General features: G+C 53.3%; 6 protein-coding genes across 6 annotated transcripts; 3 read left to right on the forward strand and 3 right to left on the reverse strand.

Annotated features, from left to right (window-relative positions):
* The first annotated feature begins 3,171 nt into the window (after positions 1-3,171).
* Positions 3,172-3,778, forward strand: LY79DRAFT_538255 (uncharacterized protein). The gene has a single exon (XM_060556722.1). It carries the CDS (start codon positions 3,201-3,203, stop codon positions 3,765-3,767), a length of 567 nt encoding a protein of 188 aa, XP_060419473.1. The 5' UTR covers positions 3,172-3,200; the 3' UTR covers positions 3,768-3,778.
* A 412-nt stretch (positions 3,779-4,190) lies between these two features.
* On the forward strand, positions 4,191-4,909 carry LY79DRAFT_256919 (uncharacterized protein). Its single transcript, XM_060551897.1, has one exon. It carries the CDS (start codon positions 4,301-4,303, stop codon positions 4,751-4,753), a length of 453 nt encoding a protein of 150 aa, XP_060419474.1. The 5' UTR covers positions 4,191-4,300; the 3' UTR covers positions 4,754-4,909.
* A 141-nt stretch (positions 4,910-5,050) lies between these two features.
* Positions 5,051-8,454, forward strand: LY79DRAFT_257033 (uncharacterized protein). The gene is made up of 3 exons (XM_060551898.1): positions 5,051-7,589; positions 7,674-8,098; positions 8,152-8,454. The coding sequence occupies exons 1-3, from the start codon at positions 5,398-5,400 to the stop codon at positions 8,409-8,411; spliced, it is 2,877 nt and encodes a 958-aa protein (XP_060419475.1). The 5' UTR covers positions 5,051-5,397; the 3' UTR covers positions 8,412-8,454.
* A 554-nt stretch (positions 8,455-9,008) lies between these two features.
* Positions 9,009-11,548, reverse strand: LY79DRAFT_598404 (MBOAT family protein). Its single transcript, XM_060561806.1, has 5 exons — positions 11,113-11,548; positions 10,971-11,015; positions 10,766-10,865; positions 9,670-10,691; positions 9,009-9,613 (listed from the first exon to the last, which is right to left on the reverse strand). Exons 1-5 carry the CDS (start codon positions 11,132-11,134, stop codon positions 9,183-9,185), a joined length of 1,620 nt encoding a protein of 539 aa, XP_060419476.1. The 5' UTR covers positions 11,135-11,548; the 3' UTR covers positions 9,009-9,182.
* Positions 11,549-12,449: 901 nt separating this feature from the next.
* LY79DRAFT_586762 (UDP-galactose transporter) lies at positions 12,450-13,795 on the reverse strand (the record flags this gene model as incomplete). The annotated part of the gene is made up of 4 exons (XM_060560688.1): positions 12,450-12,883; positions 12,955-13,335; positions 13,394-13,484; positions 13,547-13,795. 4 exons carry the CDS (start codon positions 13,793-13,795, stop codon positions 12,450-12,452), a joined length of 1,155 nt encoding a protein of 384 aa, XP_060419477.1.
* Positions 13,796-14,563: 768 nt separating this feature from the next.
* On the reverse strand, positions 14,564-15,704 carry LY79DRAFT_575936 (short-chain dehydrogenase; the record flags this gene model as incomplete). Its single annotated transcript, XM_060559755.1, has 2 exons — positions 14,564-15,511; positions 15,576-15,704. The coding sequence occupies 2 exons, from the start codon at positions 15,702-15,704 to the stop codon at positions 14,564-14,566; spliced, it is 1,077 nt and encodes a 358-aa protein (XP_060419478.1).
* Between the last annotated feature and the right edge of the window lie 532 nt (positions 15,705-16,236).

Below are 16,236 nucleotides of genomic sequence, written 5' to 3' on the forward strand. Positions count from 1 at the left end.
CCAGCGCGAAGTTACCGCGCGCGAAGCGCCAACATCAGATCAATGAGTGTCTTGGTTCGGCCCAGCAAGCGCACAAATATGTTTAGCCTGTACAAACACTTGTCCTCAAGACGTATGCAGCCCAACTTGATGGACCGTTCAGTGAAGCGAAACCATCTGCGGCCCATCGCGTGCATAGACGCTCCAGGAGCAGACTTGGTTTCCCTCAACCAGTGGCTTGCCATGAGCCGAGCCTATCCTCAAACCGTGCTGCAGACATGGCCTCAGACGCCAGCCCTACTCGAGCTGCCGAGCTTGGCTTAAGACGAACAGGGGCAGCATAATTAATGACCGCCATCCCCAGGATACACTCTCTGGTCTCACGTGTAGTGTAGGAAGCGGAACACCCCGTGGACATCAATTTGTTGGTGTAAGAGCCGAGCCGGGCATGTCTCAAGTTGCCCATATTGGGGCTCTTAAGGCTACTTACCCACACTCGTATCATCTGAAGTCTGGAATTTTGAGAATCTGACTGTTTGCGCCTCACTGCCCGACGAAGGTACCGGGTTGACAGGACCGGCGCTCCCGCCTGCCGGGGTCCAAAGCACGTACCGTGTACAGCTGCTCCTACAAGTCTTTTCCCTCCCTCTCTTTTGTTTTATTTTAATCATGACTCTCTTTCGGTTTGAAGGCGACAGCCCCGAAAATGGGAAGCGCGTCGAGGGGAAGACACCCCCTGTGTTTTACACCTTCGCCTCAGGGGAAATTGGCTGCTGAGTTGTCAGAACCTGCAGACTGTAATGTCCCACTTTTCCGTCTAGTGTATCCGTATGTAGATATTGCTGCAACGCGGTAGTACTACCTGCGCATGCAAGGACAGCGAAGGCGCGAACTGCATGATCCTTGGGCGGCTGGACTTGGTAGAATAGGTAACCTATCGGCATTGGTCCGTGACCTGGGCTTTTCAATTTGTCTGCCAATCAGAATGACCAATTCAAGCAGACGTTAACCAAGGCCTTCTCCATGCTCAGTCCGCCGTCAGTCACCCCCTGGAACTTGCTTCTCTCCTGTCTACCATTGAAATTAATCCCTCTTGCTTAGAAACGCCAAGGGGCATCATCTATTATCCCTCTATCCGTTGGTCTGGTTATGTAAGTCCCCGCCTCCTCTCCGGTCAATGTTCCTGGAATACGGTAACACTACACCACGAACTCGGGGTTGCCGGCCAGCCCGCGCCTGGCAATGAGACGATAAACAATGGCGGTCAGACATGAGGCCTATCGAAGGCTTAGAGCCGCCGCCCCTGAGGGGCCTAACGTGAAGCTGGCCGACGTTTGGAATCTGGGGTGTATCATCACGGCAACGGGCGACCGAGCACCGAGAACTGATGCGACACCGTCGAGTCGAGTCCGAGCCAGCCGTTGGGGGCTTTTTGTGGCGCGTTTAGGAAGTACCGGGCAGCTTCGCAGTGCAAATACAAAATGCTGTTGCAGTTAATCAAGACTCCGCATCTCACTAAATGAATCTGGTGGACCTTGGGTATACTTGAGAAACGTTTTACGGGTACAGCGGGGGACCTGCCTAGTACCTACCCACTCAGACACCATGCCCAACAGGGAGATGGCCGTTCTCAATGAACTGCTCATGGTTCGAAGGCCACAGTTTAAGCCTTAAAAATGGTGGTGACAAGTGCAGTTTTGCTGCTGCTGGGCCCAGACGTACGTGGACGACAGGAGGAGGGAACTTGGTCGGCTGGGTTTACGGGCCATCTTCCATCAATCTACCTAAGGCAGGTGGTGCGATGTAGGTACCTACCCAGGCTAGGTAGGTAGTTTAGGTTGCGCCTTGCGTACCACCTCTTAGAAGAACCCTACGCAAGGGCCTTGGAGGAGCAACCGCCTATGGGAAACCCACTACTTGTGCATCTTGTCACTGTGCGTGTCTTACCTGGGCTCACGTCCATATTGTACCCGCCGTCACACCAGCTACAGCAACAGCGGTCAGGTCACCACCGAGTTGCATCTCTACCGAGTAAACAACTACAAGATCGATTGTGGATGATGCAAGAATCAGGTGGTTGAGCCAAACTCGCCCGGGCCACATAGTCATCTTGGTTCTGCATCTATTGACCCTGCTTCGCCGACCGAGATCAACTAAGGTACTTACCTACCCTGATGTGCCACAACGTGCGTGGACATGGGATGACAGCATCGCAGGCCTTCCGTCCCACTACCGGTCTGTGGCCAGCCGCCTGTCGGTTGTAATTAATGAACAAAACTTTCTTTCTGTTGCTGTGTTCGACCCGTCATCGTCATCAGGGACCCAAGATACCGGGCGTGTAAGCAAGGACAAGGGCTTTGCAAAAACACGGAGAGGCAAGACTGACGGGTATGAGGTGGAGACGGAAATGTAAACGCACAGCCACACGTAGGAGGTATTTAGCGCACACTGCTGCCCCCGACCCTATAGGCGACTCATGGACACGGCGCAACCAACGGGAAGTACAGTAATGAAATCGCGACTACTACGTAGTAGTAGCAGGAGTTGTTGCAGGCTCTTCCTCCTCATTTGCCGTGCGCGCTACATTAGTATCGACGGCGACGGGGGCGCGTTAAACGTGCAGACCGAGACATTTCGAGACGTTCCTACGACCCGTTTCTGGCTCATGCCCGTGATTGCAATTGTCCAAAACACTCACATTTGCACGTACTATTTTCTCTCCCTTTACCCTCTCCCTTGGGAAGCCAAGCTCGATCTGATCCGGGGTCCGTTCCCTTTTCCTGGGTTCGCGAGCAAAATGCTCCTTGATCGGATTCATCTGCCGCTAAGATTATACCTTGTTACCTTAGGCATCGTCTTATTACTCTGCTCACCGCACTCGATAACCCCTGCCTTACCTTGCCTTGCCCTGTCCGCTAACTAGTACGGATATGTATATGTATGTGCGGTCCTATAGGTAATGGTGGCCTTGTTTCCGCGCCGCACCTCAGCCCAGCCAGCCCGTGACCCTTCTAGTCGTCTTCCTTGGTAGCGCCGTCGAGCGTTGATAACCAGGTTGTCCAGGCCTCGTCTTCGTCCGCGGCCGTGGGTCTCCTTGGTCGCCGCCTGGCCCTTAAGATCAGACCCCCCAACGGCGGTGGGAACACTTGGACGCGAACTGCCGATTGTTTTGTTGTTTCTCACTCGCTTTGTGAACCACGTCGGCAGCCAAAGTGCAAGCAATGCAGCTATTCCAGTCCAATCAATACCCAGGTGTCAAAAAGGCCTCGACCCCGTCGTCATTGCCATTCTGCGTCGACCTTCTCCTCCCCAAAGGCTACTCACTCACTGAAACGGGTAGCCACTGTTCCTGCCCTTGTCTCCCTCCTTGCTGTCCATTTCTGGCAGCAGCTCGATCACCCTGTCATATCGCCCAATCGGTTCCTAGGTCTACGCCCCATTTCCATACAATCCGGCTGCTGCAGAATCAGATCAGGTTCAGCTGCTGGCGCAGTAAGGAAAGCCGCAATCCCCGCCGCACCGCACCGCCCCCGGCATTGTGTCCAGTTCTGGCTGTTCATCGTTTGGTGCGTGCCTGGAACTTGTGTCCAGGACCAGTTCGCGAGCCCTTGTCGCCTGCAACGCAACCCAACGGTGTCAAGTGCCCCTGCCTACTCATTCGACCACCGCCATACCAACCGCTGGCGCAGCTACCGGATAGGAGAAGAATGAAGCAAGGGGACAGGGAGTCAAGGCTACATTGTCCAACCAGCACGAGTCCCGAAGAAGACATTGGCTTCCTGGCGTAGCCCAGTGTGTAGCCAAAAAGCGTAGCGGTCCACACCAGGTATAGTATAGATCCATACCTACCTACGTCGGCAAGCAACTGGTCTCATCGCGCTGCCAGGATTCGGGGCCTGCATGAGCCCGGACGGTTCGTTTTCTCAGGACAGGGCGGCGGTTGTCTTGCGACAGGTCGTGGAGGAGCCGCCGAGACTGGCTGGCCATTGGGCAAGCAAGACGAAACTGGGAGTTTAAGGCATAGACGCCGGGCTATACTCGTTTTCGCAGAACATTAGTCTACGCATGTAAGGTCGCCTCGGGACGGCGAAGAAAGGTATGTGACTTACACCGTCTCCGTATTTGTCTGTGCCTGTGCTCTGTGCAGAGTACTGCCCGTACCTTCTTTACCACACTACACATCCATCCCTGGCCTCGTTTTTCGCTTCCTGCCCTGGTCCGCTTCCACTCCTCTCGCCCACCCCCGTCGGTGCGTTCTAATGCGGGCCTGGCTCACATCGCCCTCTCCACCTCTCGAGGTACCTTGCTTGATGTGAGATAAATGGGTGGGAAGATGCGGAGCGAGCAAACCTGGAAAAGTGCTGCTTTGGCCCTTTTCTCTCGTCTCCTTTCCCCTTCCCCCTCCCTTTTTCTTTTGCTTCTCTCCTCCACCTTCGGCTTGTGCCTCCCGCCTCTCGAGTCTGGCGGCGTGTCCTCGACGACATTTCTTTTTCCTTTATTTCTATCTATCGTCCACTTTTCCAATATCGAGGTGCTTCCGCCTGTAATAATCTTTCCACCCTCTTTTGGCACCACCGTAGCCTCGCATTCATTTACCCAACTCGTTTCATTCCCTCATGATTGTTGCCAATATCTAATCGTTTTAGTCTCTCACACGGCTCAGCTCTCCTCAGTCACTCTCTCTGCTGGCTCTCACAGTTTGGCTGCTATCGCTCCACATATAGTCTCGGATCTCCAACCAGAAAGAAACCAGGAAGAGAGTAAGGAAAAGTAAGAAAGAAATTCACCAAGAGAGAAACCCCCTTCCGACAAGACAGACACGCCACAGTTGCTCAGTTGCCCACGTCCTGATGAAGAATAAAAGCCATTCCCATGCTTATTCATCACCGGCGTTTCAATCAATTGAATCCTCTTGGGCGACGACACTGAGTATCTTGGGGCACCACGCTTTCGACGGCTTGTCGACATTTCCAGCCCAACCTCAAACCCGGCCAACTATCTTGCACCTCGCCGCGAGCTGCAGTCCTCTCACTCCGGCTCCTTCGTTTCCTTTCGTCCTACCTCGATTTGCACGCCACCTCTGCTCTTAGAAAGCTTCAACGAGAAAGTTCTTGCTCTTCATTGTGCTTGAATCAAGACAGCTAAAGCACAGGCCGGCCAAGTGCCGTCTTAACCCTCTATCACTGTAGCCGTGCAGGTCCCGGCAAGCCGGCAACGCCGGGCAGCTCTTCCTCGCGCTCGGCCCCCCGTCTATTGTCCCGGCCTTGCGTGCACCCGTCTACCCCTGGCACCTCTAGCACTCCATGGCCCGGACCACCTACGCCGAACCAGACAGCCCGCCTCCACTCGCTCATCCCCCTTCTCCAAAGTTCAACAGCCGCTCCACTCCGATCAAACCCTCCCCGTGTCCGGCTGAGCATGTCCGGGTCCGGGTCCGGGAGCCCTTCCCGGGGAGGCCCCTCCCGGTCTCAACGAAGGCCGCTTCATGAGCGTTCAGGATCACAGTCCAACTCCCTTGCCATCCGCATCGTTCCCTACAGCCCCCCTCGCCCGAGCGACAAAAGCCGCGATTCCACCGCATCAGCTTCGTCATCACGCACACCGACGTCCACGACAGCCCTACTGTCTCCCAACCCATCAGGACACGACCGCACTAGCTCGTCATGGGCTGACGACCGCTCCGCCAGTCGTGCGAGCGATCGCTATTCCCATCGACGCTCTTATTCCTCCAGCAACCGAACGTCGTTCTTGTCGTCAGCTTCGTCTACCTTCCCATTGGTTGCAGCCAAGGAGTGTGGTGTTTCAGGCTCGAAACTGCGATCCGACTCCTTGCCCGGCGAACAGTCGTCCCCCACTACCCCTGTCCCTACCACTCCACCTCATCAGACTGATATTACTACCATTAATGCGCGACCCCGGTCCTCCCAGCGCAGTGACGACGAAGAGTCTGTCACACCCTCAGCGAAGCGCCCCTTGTCCCGTCGCCACAATCTCATCGCCCTGAACGCTGATGGTAAGACATTCTCCCTCCTGCCACAGGGGCAACGGGCCGGAACCCAAGAAAACCATGGCTCTTCTTCCACAGCCCCCACCTTGTCGTTGACTACCACTACTTCGCATGGGCGTGTTTCCGACGCCTTCAGTGAAAATCGTCCCAGCTCGACAGTGACTTCCCTTCCGGACCGAAGCTTCTCATCCACTCTCACCCCGGCATCCTCATCCACGCAATTAGCCGGTGATCATATCACCACCGCAGCAGGCTCCTCATCGTCTCCTTGGAATTATCGAATGGTCGGCGGTCTTCGCAAGGTTCCTAATACCCCCGATCTCAAGCAGGAGCAAAAGCCAACCCTCCTCTACCCTGAACCCGAACCGGTCGCGTCCTCTCCGTCGTCCCTGTTTGGCCCTCGACTCGCGCCGCTGCCCGAGGCGCCTACTATCAATCCCTCTTTATCCTCCGACACCCACGATTTGCAGACCAAGACCTCCTTCCAGTCATCAGCCGCCGCATCAACGTCTTCAGAAAAGACAAATTACAAACTCTACTCCTCTAATTCACCCCCAGCGACCGACACCGAGAGCGTGATTCATGCACCGTCGACGACTTCCGAGACAACAAATTACCAGGTGTACGGTTCCAGCTCGCCCCCTTCGCCTGAGAGAGACGAGTCCTCTCAGCCGCCATTATCAAGTCATTCCAACTACGTAGTTCTGGGCCGATCCTCCCCCCCGGAGCCATCATCGGCCGAGGGAAGTCCTCCAAAGACTGCAGACAGCGAACAGAATTACGTCTTGCATGGCGCATCATCTCCGGCGCCATCATCTCTAGCTTCTAGCCGTCGTTCCCGAATTCGGCCAGAATATTCGCAAGAAAGTCTTTTGGTGGCACCACTAAAACCTAACAAAAAGAAAAAGAAGAGACATAACGAAAGATTCGGTTACTACAAGTCGAAGTCAAGAGATTCCTTGCGACGCGCAGCTTCGGCCAAATCAATTTCCGGTAACCTTACCCTCGAAGCTGCTCAAAGTTTCCTTGCGTCTCCTGCAGCATTCTATCGATCACGCGGCTTGACTGGCCAGCCTGAACGGCAGCCAGAGACAATAACCGTGTCTAGGGCTACTGTTCCTGCCGTTGGCGTTGTCCCTGTTGCATCCCACATGAACGCCCACCCGCATCAATGGAGCTCACAACTGTCCACCGTTGTCTCGGAGAGTGAAGGAGGCAGCGAGCCTCCTTCCCGTTCTGTTTCTCCTTGGTCTGCGTCTGGGAGAAGGGGCAGCATACCCCTAAGCAGTCATAGCCGGCAGATGCTCAGTATTTCATCATCCCTAGCTGCCAACGAAGAGCTCTCACTGTCACACTCACGATCTTTCACCGACTCTCTTGAACGCCCTCGAGCAACACACAGTCGTGGAAATACCCTTCGCATGGTGAGCGACCAAGACGAGCACGGCGATGGTTTAACAGAATTGCACCAACTTCATCAACGCCCATCGCGAACCCGTCTTTCTAGTTTCTTTTCAAGTTCATCTTCTGATCGGAATCTTCACTCTTCGGGGAGTTCTCGCGCTAACAGCCTGAACTCGACGTCCATCCCAGCCTGGGCCAAGTAAGTAACTCCTGTTTCTCAGCAAATGAAAACTATCGATTAGCTAGTGTTTGTACCCTTTACTGACCCGACTGCCCATTGTAGGTTTTATTATGGAAGTGGCGAACGCAGATTTCTCGCTAACTCTGGCGATTCAATGATGTCGGACCCTAACGATAGCCGACCGCCAAGCTCGTTCCAGAGCCATTCGCCCAGCGTCGAACATCTCCCCATGAACATCTACAGCCAACGGCGACGGCCAAGGGAAGTCGACCCCGCCAATCCCCGCCCACTATCCGACGTAGGGTCCTTGGAAATCGGCCAGGCGCCGCTGCAGAACCACCTAGTGCGCACCGGATTGCGGAAGAAGACTTCGAGCATATGGTCGCCTCACTTGCGGCGTGATCAACGGGCTGGCCGTTACAGTATTTGGGAACCTCCCTCGATGGCATGGTCTGCAGAGAGCAGCATTCTTGGCAAGCGAAACATGCAAGTCACATTGTTTGCCATCGGGTTCATCCTGCCTTTCGGTAAGTGGGCCTCGTTTCTCGGATCTATGTAAGCGCGAGCTAATACGAGACAGCATGGATGATCGCTGCCTTCCTCCCGCTTCCCCCCGACCCTCATGCCGAGATGGCAGAGCACGACCACCGATCGAGCCTACTGGACGACGAACGTAATCTTCCCCGAAGAGTCCTGGCAATCGACGAGACGCTCTTCCAAAGTGCCCGGTGGTGGCGCGCACTTAATAGGTACATGTCGGTCATTGGGTTGCTGGTCATTGGCGCTATCGCTGCCCTCGTTGTTGTGGGTGTCAAGCAGGGTTGGGGCCAAATGGCGTAGCAGCTTGACGGCCTCTCTGGCATCTTTGAAAACTCTGGGGAACGACATCTTCCTTGGCATTTCAGCATCTCGAAATTACGAATGGGCTATGAATGCCCGACAACGGCCCTAACGAATCTACGACTACAATTTCCTTCATCTACATAGACACATGCACGCACATACGACCTTTTCTCATTCATCGCCGACAGCACGATTCTCCTTATACCAGTACCATGGCTCAATGGACCATGTGTTGCCATCCTTTGTTTTCCCCTTGTAAACCCCCTCTGATGCGAGCACGGAAGGCGCTTGCTATGTGTACTGGGTGCCGTACACGACTATTGTATTTGTACATCAGGCCAAGTAAGCTCACACTTGGCAATCAAGTGGCAGAGTCTGTTTGGTTTTCTGCATTTCCGATAGGCTACCGGGACTTGCTTGACGATACCCTCCCGGTCCTACACAGGTGACAAGCTACCTGACTCGGTGTTTAGTGGAATTCGAAATGACAGATCTCGACGATGCATATCATCTGTGGGAAATAGACATATCTTAATGCTTTAGTTTTAAACCCATATAGCCATCAATCTCTAATGACGCGCCCCTCTAGGGACACTTCTACCACTACCTATACCATGTCTTCCATAACGATGAGCTGCAGCAGTAATCGCATGTACTTGGCTATAGACTGTTGTCTGGAATGGGAGCAACAGCTGCTTGTACAAGAGGCATGATGGGTTCCCTGGCTCGGATTCGGACGATGCCACTGACAAACCGCTGGTGCTCATTCTAAGCCGCCTTCTTCTTCTGCCGGGCCTCCACTCCAGCCTTGATTTCTTCCATGGCTTCGTCAATCTCGCGCTGAGGATCCGCCGCTACGCCCAAGACGGGTTCCCGGCCAGAGAGACTGTCTTGACTGAGTGTGCGCGTGAGTTTGGCACCAGCCTTGCCTTGCCGTTGCTCCAGCTGCTTCCTCAACATCTGCTTGGCGGGCGAGGCAAAAAAGGCCATGGACAATACGGTGCCCACGATGGCGTAGAAATAGACGCGAGCCCACACCTGGACCGACCCGGAAAACTCGAGAATATTGAAGGGAGCAACGACAAACGACATACCCAACTGAGTAACGAACCAAGAAAGAATATCGTAGTAGATCTTGCCGGAGGTGGGCGCGCCACTGCTGGGATCGATGAAGAAGGCACGGAAGTAGCGACGGTAATCTGTTGTATTTGTTAGTCCATTATGCAATCCAACGGCACCGCGGAGGCTGTCCTACTTTTGGCTACTGTCTGGATGAAGCTAGCGAGGATGAAGCTCAGGTAGTAGCCAGGATAGAAACCATGCCACAGAGCACTGGTGCCGAATGTAGCAAGGCTTGCACGGAAACCGGGCTTCTTTCCCCTCGGCGTGACCCTTAGATAAATGTAGTTCCTCAGCCAATTATTGGTGTTCATGTTCCAGTTGCCGAGATAGGCGCGGGTATTCTGAGCCGTCTCGACGCCCCAGGGATTGATGTTTTGTAACCTGTTCCATGATACATTGCCGGTGACAGGATCCACGCCATTGTAGCCTAAACCAGCAAGAATGCAGGCTCCCTCTGTCAAGCACCAGACACCGTAGTACTTCAACCGGGCCGTGAAACCAGACATGTGAAGAATCCATACCCGGTGAAGGAAGCCATGATCCATGTATGAAGGACTCGTCAAATAGGCGGTTGGATAGTAGTTGGAAAGAAGCATAAAAAGGCCGATCCAGCCCAAGCCACTAGCAGCCTTCAGGGTGGCGGGCGTGCCACTGCGAGGTATCTTTCTCTTCTTCCTCACGGGAGGTGCCTTGGAGGGATCAACCTGAGCAGGTAGGTCGAACATTGTCGTGTCTATCCACTTGCGATAGTCGATGTAATCGAAGGCAGGACCGGCAAAAAGAGAGGGGAAGAAGAGAACGTAACCGGCATAGTCCAATATATCTGGAAGGTCAACCAGCCTCCTCTCCCTCTGGTAGTCAGATAGCTGGTCCTCTGGGAGCTGGCCATCTGCCACATTCCAACAGAACGCGCTAAGCTTCATAAGAAGGACCATTTGGGCCCCCGTGATATCGACAGAGGACGGGTTATTAGCAGTTTGACGTGCGATGTGGTTGATGGACATGTGGCCCATGAGAAAACCGAAGCCAATCCATGGCATGAAGTAACTGGTACGAAGGTACTTGGCGATACTGTAGACGCCGATAGAGGCGATGGCAAGGGTACGCACACCGTCCCACAGGTCAAAGAGACCAACTAGATAGAATGTGGATGTACTAATGGAAAGGTGTAACATGTTAGCCGATGAGAAGCTAGAAGAGAAGCAGGTAGCCAGAAGCGACGGGCATACCATATAATAAAAAGGTTCTTCTGGTCGGGCCTGGCATCAGGAACTCGCTTGAGTAGACCAGCCAGAGGGTACGATATGAGGAACGAGAAGACAAGCTTGACTGTAGGAATAACAGCGTCAGCAATGGTGCGCTATCAATGGTGTCGCCCGTGGAGCTCAATTTGGCTTCTGTTCGGTGACTAGACTCGCGATAGGAAATACTGACGTTCGTCGGAAGATGCGCCGAGACGTAAGGCGAGAAGCTCGAAAGCTACGACGTTGAGAGAGTTAGCATGGCGTACAGCGAGCAGTGGAGCAGACAACAGAATCCCGAGCAAGAGTTCTGCCCGAGGAGCAGCATTACATACGCTTGCTAATGAAGGGCAACATGTTGGTCAATTGCCACTTCCACCGCCACTACTGCAAAGTTGCTTGGAAGAGTATAAAGCGCGAGACTCGTCTATAACAGAAGAAAGGTTCTGGTTTCGCTCAAGCCATCGCTCTTGCAAGACGGCGATAGACAAGAAGAAAGAGGCAAACAGCTGAGAAATGGAGGCTCGGAACGTTGAGCTGCGCCGTGAGCAGTGGGATGGGCTTGTTCTTGTCTTGCTCGAGGTGACTGATCAGCTTGCCATGTGGCTCGACTTGACTTTAGATGACCACAATGGGAGTGCTAACAAAGAGTCTCAGGTAGAGGAAAGTTGGGTGTGTGACAATGCACGTGGGACGGGATGGTTGGTGATGGGACAGGGCGGAATTTCAACCGCGTGGGAGCTCCAAGTGGTGGGCCCCCACCAAAATTTGATCCGCCCTGCCCAGCGATGCGTGGCATGCCAGCCTCGGCTGCCGTGCCACCTTTTCATCTTGCTTGCTTTCTCAAGGCTGCCGTATGTTGAAAGTACCTCTTATTGAAGGTTCAACACATCAAATTAGGAAAAAAAAAACAAAAAAAAAAAAAAAACCAGAACAGCTTGCCTTCGTTGGGCCTTGAATCCTATCCCACACAAAAAACTACGTCGCCGAAAATGTCAACATAAAGCATTTATTCCAGTCAAACAAATATTTGTGGTGTACCACATACCGCAGAATTACGAAATATCGAAATACAGGAGATTATGCTTGGCTAGCTGCGACTGCGGCCTTTCTTGTCTTATCGCGCGTACTTTTAGTGTAAGAAACTGACTGAGTGCAAAGGCAGCTCATCTCAACCAAACCCACCGCTTCCTCTTGTTGAATCGAATCGTTTTGGGCAGCTCCCTGTAAAGAGTCATATCTCAATTCAACAATCGTTCCCCACCCCTCTCCTGGCAAATTTACGTCATAGCTGCTGCGGTATACGTAGATCAAAGTCGCGGCATTGGAGGAAGCTACATTGATCACCCTCACTGTCACGCTATATTGCAAATGAAACCCCGTGCACTATCTCAACGCCAAGTTGTCCTCTTATGCCCCTCCCTGTGCATGCCCAGGGTTTGCATTACTGTACAACGCACTGGTCTATGTCTTGCCCCAAGCTGGCCATGCAATACCAGCCATGCAGGTTGATTAGCCGTATATAATCAGCCCCTGCGCTGTGGTCCAAGGTCGGATAGGAAACGGCCATTATCGTCATGCTGCTATGCCGCATCGGTCTCGCACACAGCTGTACAAGCCACAATCAGCCTCTTGTCTTGAGTCCCTTCCAAGAGGCCTGACACTAAGTTTCTCATTTATTGGCATCCCTGTTGCTTTGCGCGCTCGCGCTCATGGGCTGCGTTGTCGGCAAAGACATCTTGGAAGCCTCCGTCTGTCGAATCCTCGCCCACGCGTATACGATACCACTGACGAATCCAATGATAATGGCTGACACACTGCCAAACGTGACCGGGGCGTCAAAGAAAACGAGACCACTGATGGCGATAGGAAGCTTGTTGAGCGCACCAACAACCGAGTATGTTGTCGACGATGTGACGCGGATGCACCATGCCGAACAGTACGAGATGAAAATGGCGCACAAGCCCGAGTAGATCATGCCGACGAAGAGGCTGTTACGAGTCTCGACCGGGAAATTCTTTTGTACGTTGGCTGAGGACCAATCCTCCGTCAGAAGGGTGCAGACGATGAGAACGGGAATGGTCAGAAGATTGTTATAGAACATGGCTGCATCACTCTTCTGTCAGAAATCCGTTTTCAAACCACGACGCAGCGGCGGAAAGCCGATGGATACTCACTGTCCCAGTCTTTGAAGTTCATCTTCTTGATGACCTTGCGCATGCCCAGTACATACGCCGCTGTGCAGCATACGTTCATGCCCATCCAAGCATATCCAGCGTTTAAAGTCGAAACCGCGGCCGAAGCTTCGGCGGTATGAGAGCCACCCCCCAGCGCATGCGCTACGTCGGCCCATGCAGCTACGACCGAGCTGAGGACCATTAAGCCGAAAGAGAGCAGAGAAAGGGGGCTAACGCTACCGCCAAACCACAAAACTTCGCCGTAGGCTATAACGATGATGGTAAGGTTCTTGAAGATGGTGTAAACGGGCACAGAGAGAAACTGCAACGCCTTGGTACCGGTATAAATCATGCCAACCAGGAGCAGCGCGATGGGAAACCCTGCGAGAAGACGTAAGCGTCGGGCAATGATGGAAGTTGCGTTATGTTTGTGACCAACATTTCTTTGCCTTATCAGTATCGAATGGCGCTAGGTTTGTAATCATTCCTAGGTTTTTGCAGACGACGATGGTAAGAATACAAACGATAGACTGCGAACACTCAGGTGTTAGAAGAGGGCTTCTGACAGGCTATGGACGTGGCGAGAACGCACCTGGACAGCGAGGTACAAGAAGTTCAAGTTCCAGAACTGACCCGAGACGACGTACTTATTGACGACCGTCATGCTGATGGAGGAGAAGCAGTAGGCAAGAATGGCTATGCCAGGGCTATTGTCGATCTTGCTGATTGGCGAAGCAAGCGCAGGCCTCGTCCTTGGGGGAGGTCGAGACAGGAAGCCATCCTTCTCACCAAATGACTCCGAGCTGTTGAGCTCGTAGTCCTCATTCTTTTTGTCTGACATGATGTTGATTATTGGCACGCAATCGCTGTCTGGATGGTGCCGGACCTCGGCGGGGAAGCAAGCTGACTTTAGCGACGTTGGCTTCAAATCGGACGGGTTCGGGAACGAGGATGCAAATGCGCCAGGCTCGATTGGAGGAGTTCAGTTGGTCTCTTGTCGAAGAAAGAGAGATGACAGGAAGGTCGCTTCTGTCAATATCCTCGACGGGCCGTTCCCCTTTGCACGCTTGATGACAACAGATGTGGCAGAATCAGTTGGTGTTGGGGAAGTCGGAGGGTGAATGGAAAGAACTTGAGGTAAAGGGGGTGCAGAAACAAACAGGAGAGACGTATAGGTATGTTCACGAGCGCTGAACAGGAACGCAGGGGAAAACGCGTGCACCTATCAAGGGTCATGGAATTTCATGCCAAATTTGCGTTGTTCCAGGTAGTTTATAGGCCAGGTGGAGAAATTTTGGCACGTAAGCTCCAACGGGACAGTCGGTCCAGCCACGCACGGAACGGATGCAATGCAAGGGGGCTTACACGGTACGTGTTAAAGGTAACAGCTTGTATAGCTACCCAGTATTGCTCTGTATAGAGATTGGGTATCAAAGCGGCGACGCGACATCTCGTACAATTGCATATCTGGTACATCTAGCATGTATGCAGTTACGCAATATTCTCGGTCATTAAATCAATACCATCAATCGAGTGCCATGGAGTCCGCACACGGCGCGACTAACCTACTGTAGAACATGTACATCGTCCCATCCAACGATGTTTCAATCTACACTTCTCGCGTCCCTTGACCAGACACATCTTGCCCGGAATCTGCCATGCTCTCGTCTTGATCCTGCTTACCATCCTTCACTTCGGTCTCACCGCCCATTTCAGGCACAGGGAAATTCAAATGCTTCCAGTCCTCCAGTTCTTCCGTGACAGACCGTAACCTGTCGCGAATACTCTCAATTGCATAGCTTCCCAAGAGCAACCGCAGCGGAGGGTAAGAACAGTGGGCCAGTTGCCAGACAAGCTCAGCACACTTAACAGCACTCGTCGGTTGCCGGTCACCGAGCCACTGAACCATTCTCTTGGCATGTAATGCTGGTGATGTTGCTTGTGCATATGCCTCGCTCGCCGGCTTAATAAGGAAGTGGCCCCAGGTAGGCAGTGGGGTCGCTAGGGTATCGGGCTCATCCCTGCGTACAAATCCCGGCTCCACGAGGGTTGCCTTGACGTTGAACGAGTCCGTTTCGTAGAGCATGGCCTCTATCAGTCCTTCGACGGCGTATTTAGTGGCACAATACGGACCGAGGCCGGGGACACCCAGTGCTCCAGACGTCGAGCTGAAGATAAGGTAGCGACCGCCGTTCTGCTGGCGGAAGTAGGGTAAAGTGGCCTGGATGATATTCAGGGTCCCCATGAAATTTGTCTCGAACTGGTTCCGAATCTCGTGCTCGTCCTGGTCCTCACACGCACCTATGACGCCGTATCCAGAACAGTTGGCGACGACGTCGACGCGCTGGAACCGCTCCAATGTTCGATCAACCACGCGCGCGACTGAGTCTCTTGAGCGTACGTCACATAGTAGTCCGAGGCAACTGTCCTTGTCTTGATGCACCGCCATATCTTCGGGGCTCGTCTCAAAGACCCGCCCTACGGACGTAACAAGATCTCCCTTGGATAAGGCGGACTTCACAAGAGACCTGCCCATGTGGCCCGTTCCACCGAAAACCTGCAACAAGAAGTCAACGTGTGTGCCTCATAGCAGGTGAAAGGATTTTGCCCTCATTACTCACCACCCACACCAACTGCTTTCTCTCACCGTCTACTTGAGGCGGATCGCAACTAGACGGGAGCTGCAGCTTTACTTTGCCGGCCCCTTCCGCTGCAGACTGAGCTGCGCTGTGCTCGCTGGATACATCCATAGGGCTGGATGACAATGCCTGGCCAGCGGTTTAGAATGTCTGGTAACTGCCCTCATGTGCGTGGAGCTTTGGAACAGCTTCTGCGCAGCCCGCGGAAGTAGCCAATGAAAGCACAGAAATCCGAATATGCGTTGCAGGTCTGGGTGACCGGGTAGCTCCAGGTACTATCTGCAATGGCAAGACGAACAGGGACCGTCACCTCTGAGGAAATAGACGAGAAGCTGATTGTGTTAAGCTGCCAAAGATTGTATGTAGTCGCTCATGTTGCAGGTGGGCAGCGTGAAGCGCGAAGCTGCCAGATCGAATGGCTTAATGGCAAATTGACGTCGTTTTACGGCGTATATTTGCGGTTATTGAACTCGTAACTTAAACTGATTCTGTGGATGTCGAAGACTCAAGTAATAACAATATGGGTTTGAAATAACCTGTGCTATGAACCCTGAGCTGGCAGCCTGTATACGTACCTTTCCATGTTTGCCGCTAGTACAGTAGCTACCTAGTTATATACCCACAACCCACATAAAACGGGGTA

This window comes from Colletotrichum navitas, assembly GCF_030913465.1.
Source record: "Colletotrichum navitas strain CBS 125086 chromosome Unknown LY79scaffold_4, whole genome shotgun sequence".
NCBI lineage: Eukaryota > Fungi > Ascomycota > Sordariomycetes > Glomerellales > Glomerellaceae > Colletotrichum > Colletotrichum navitas.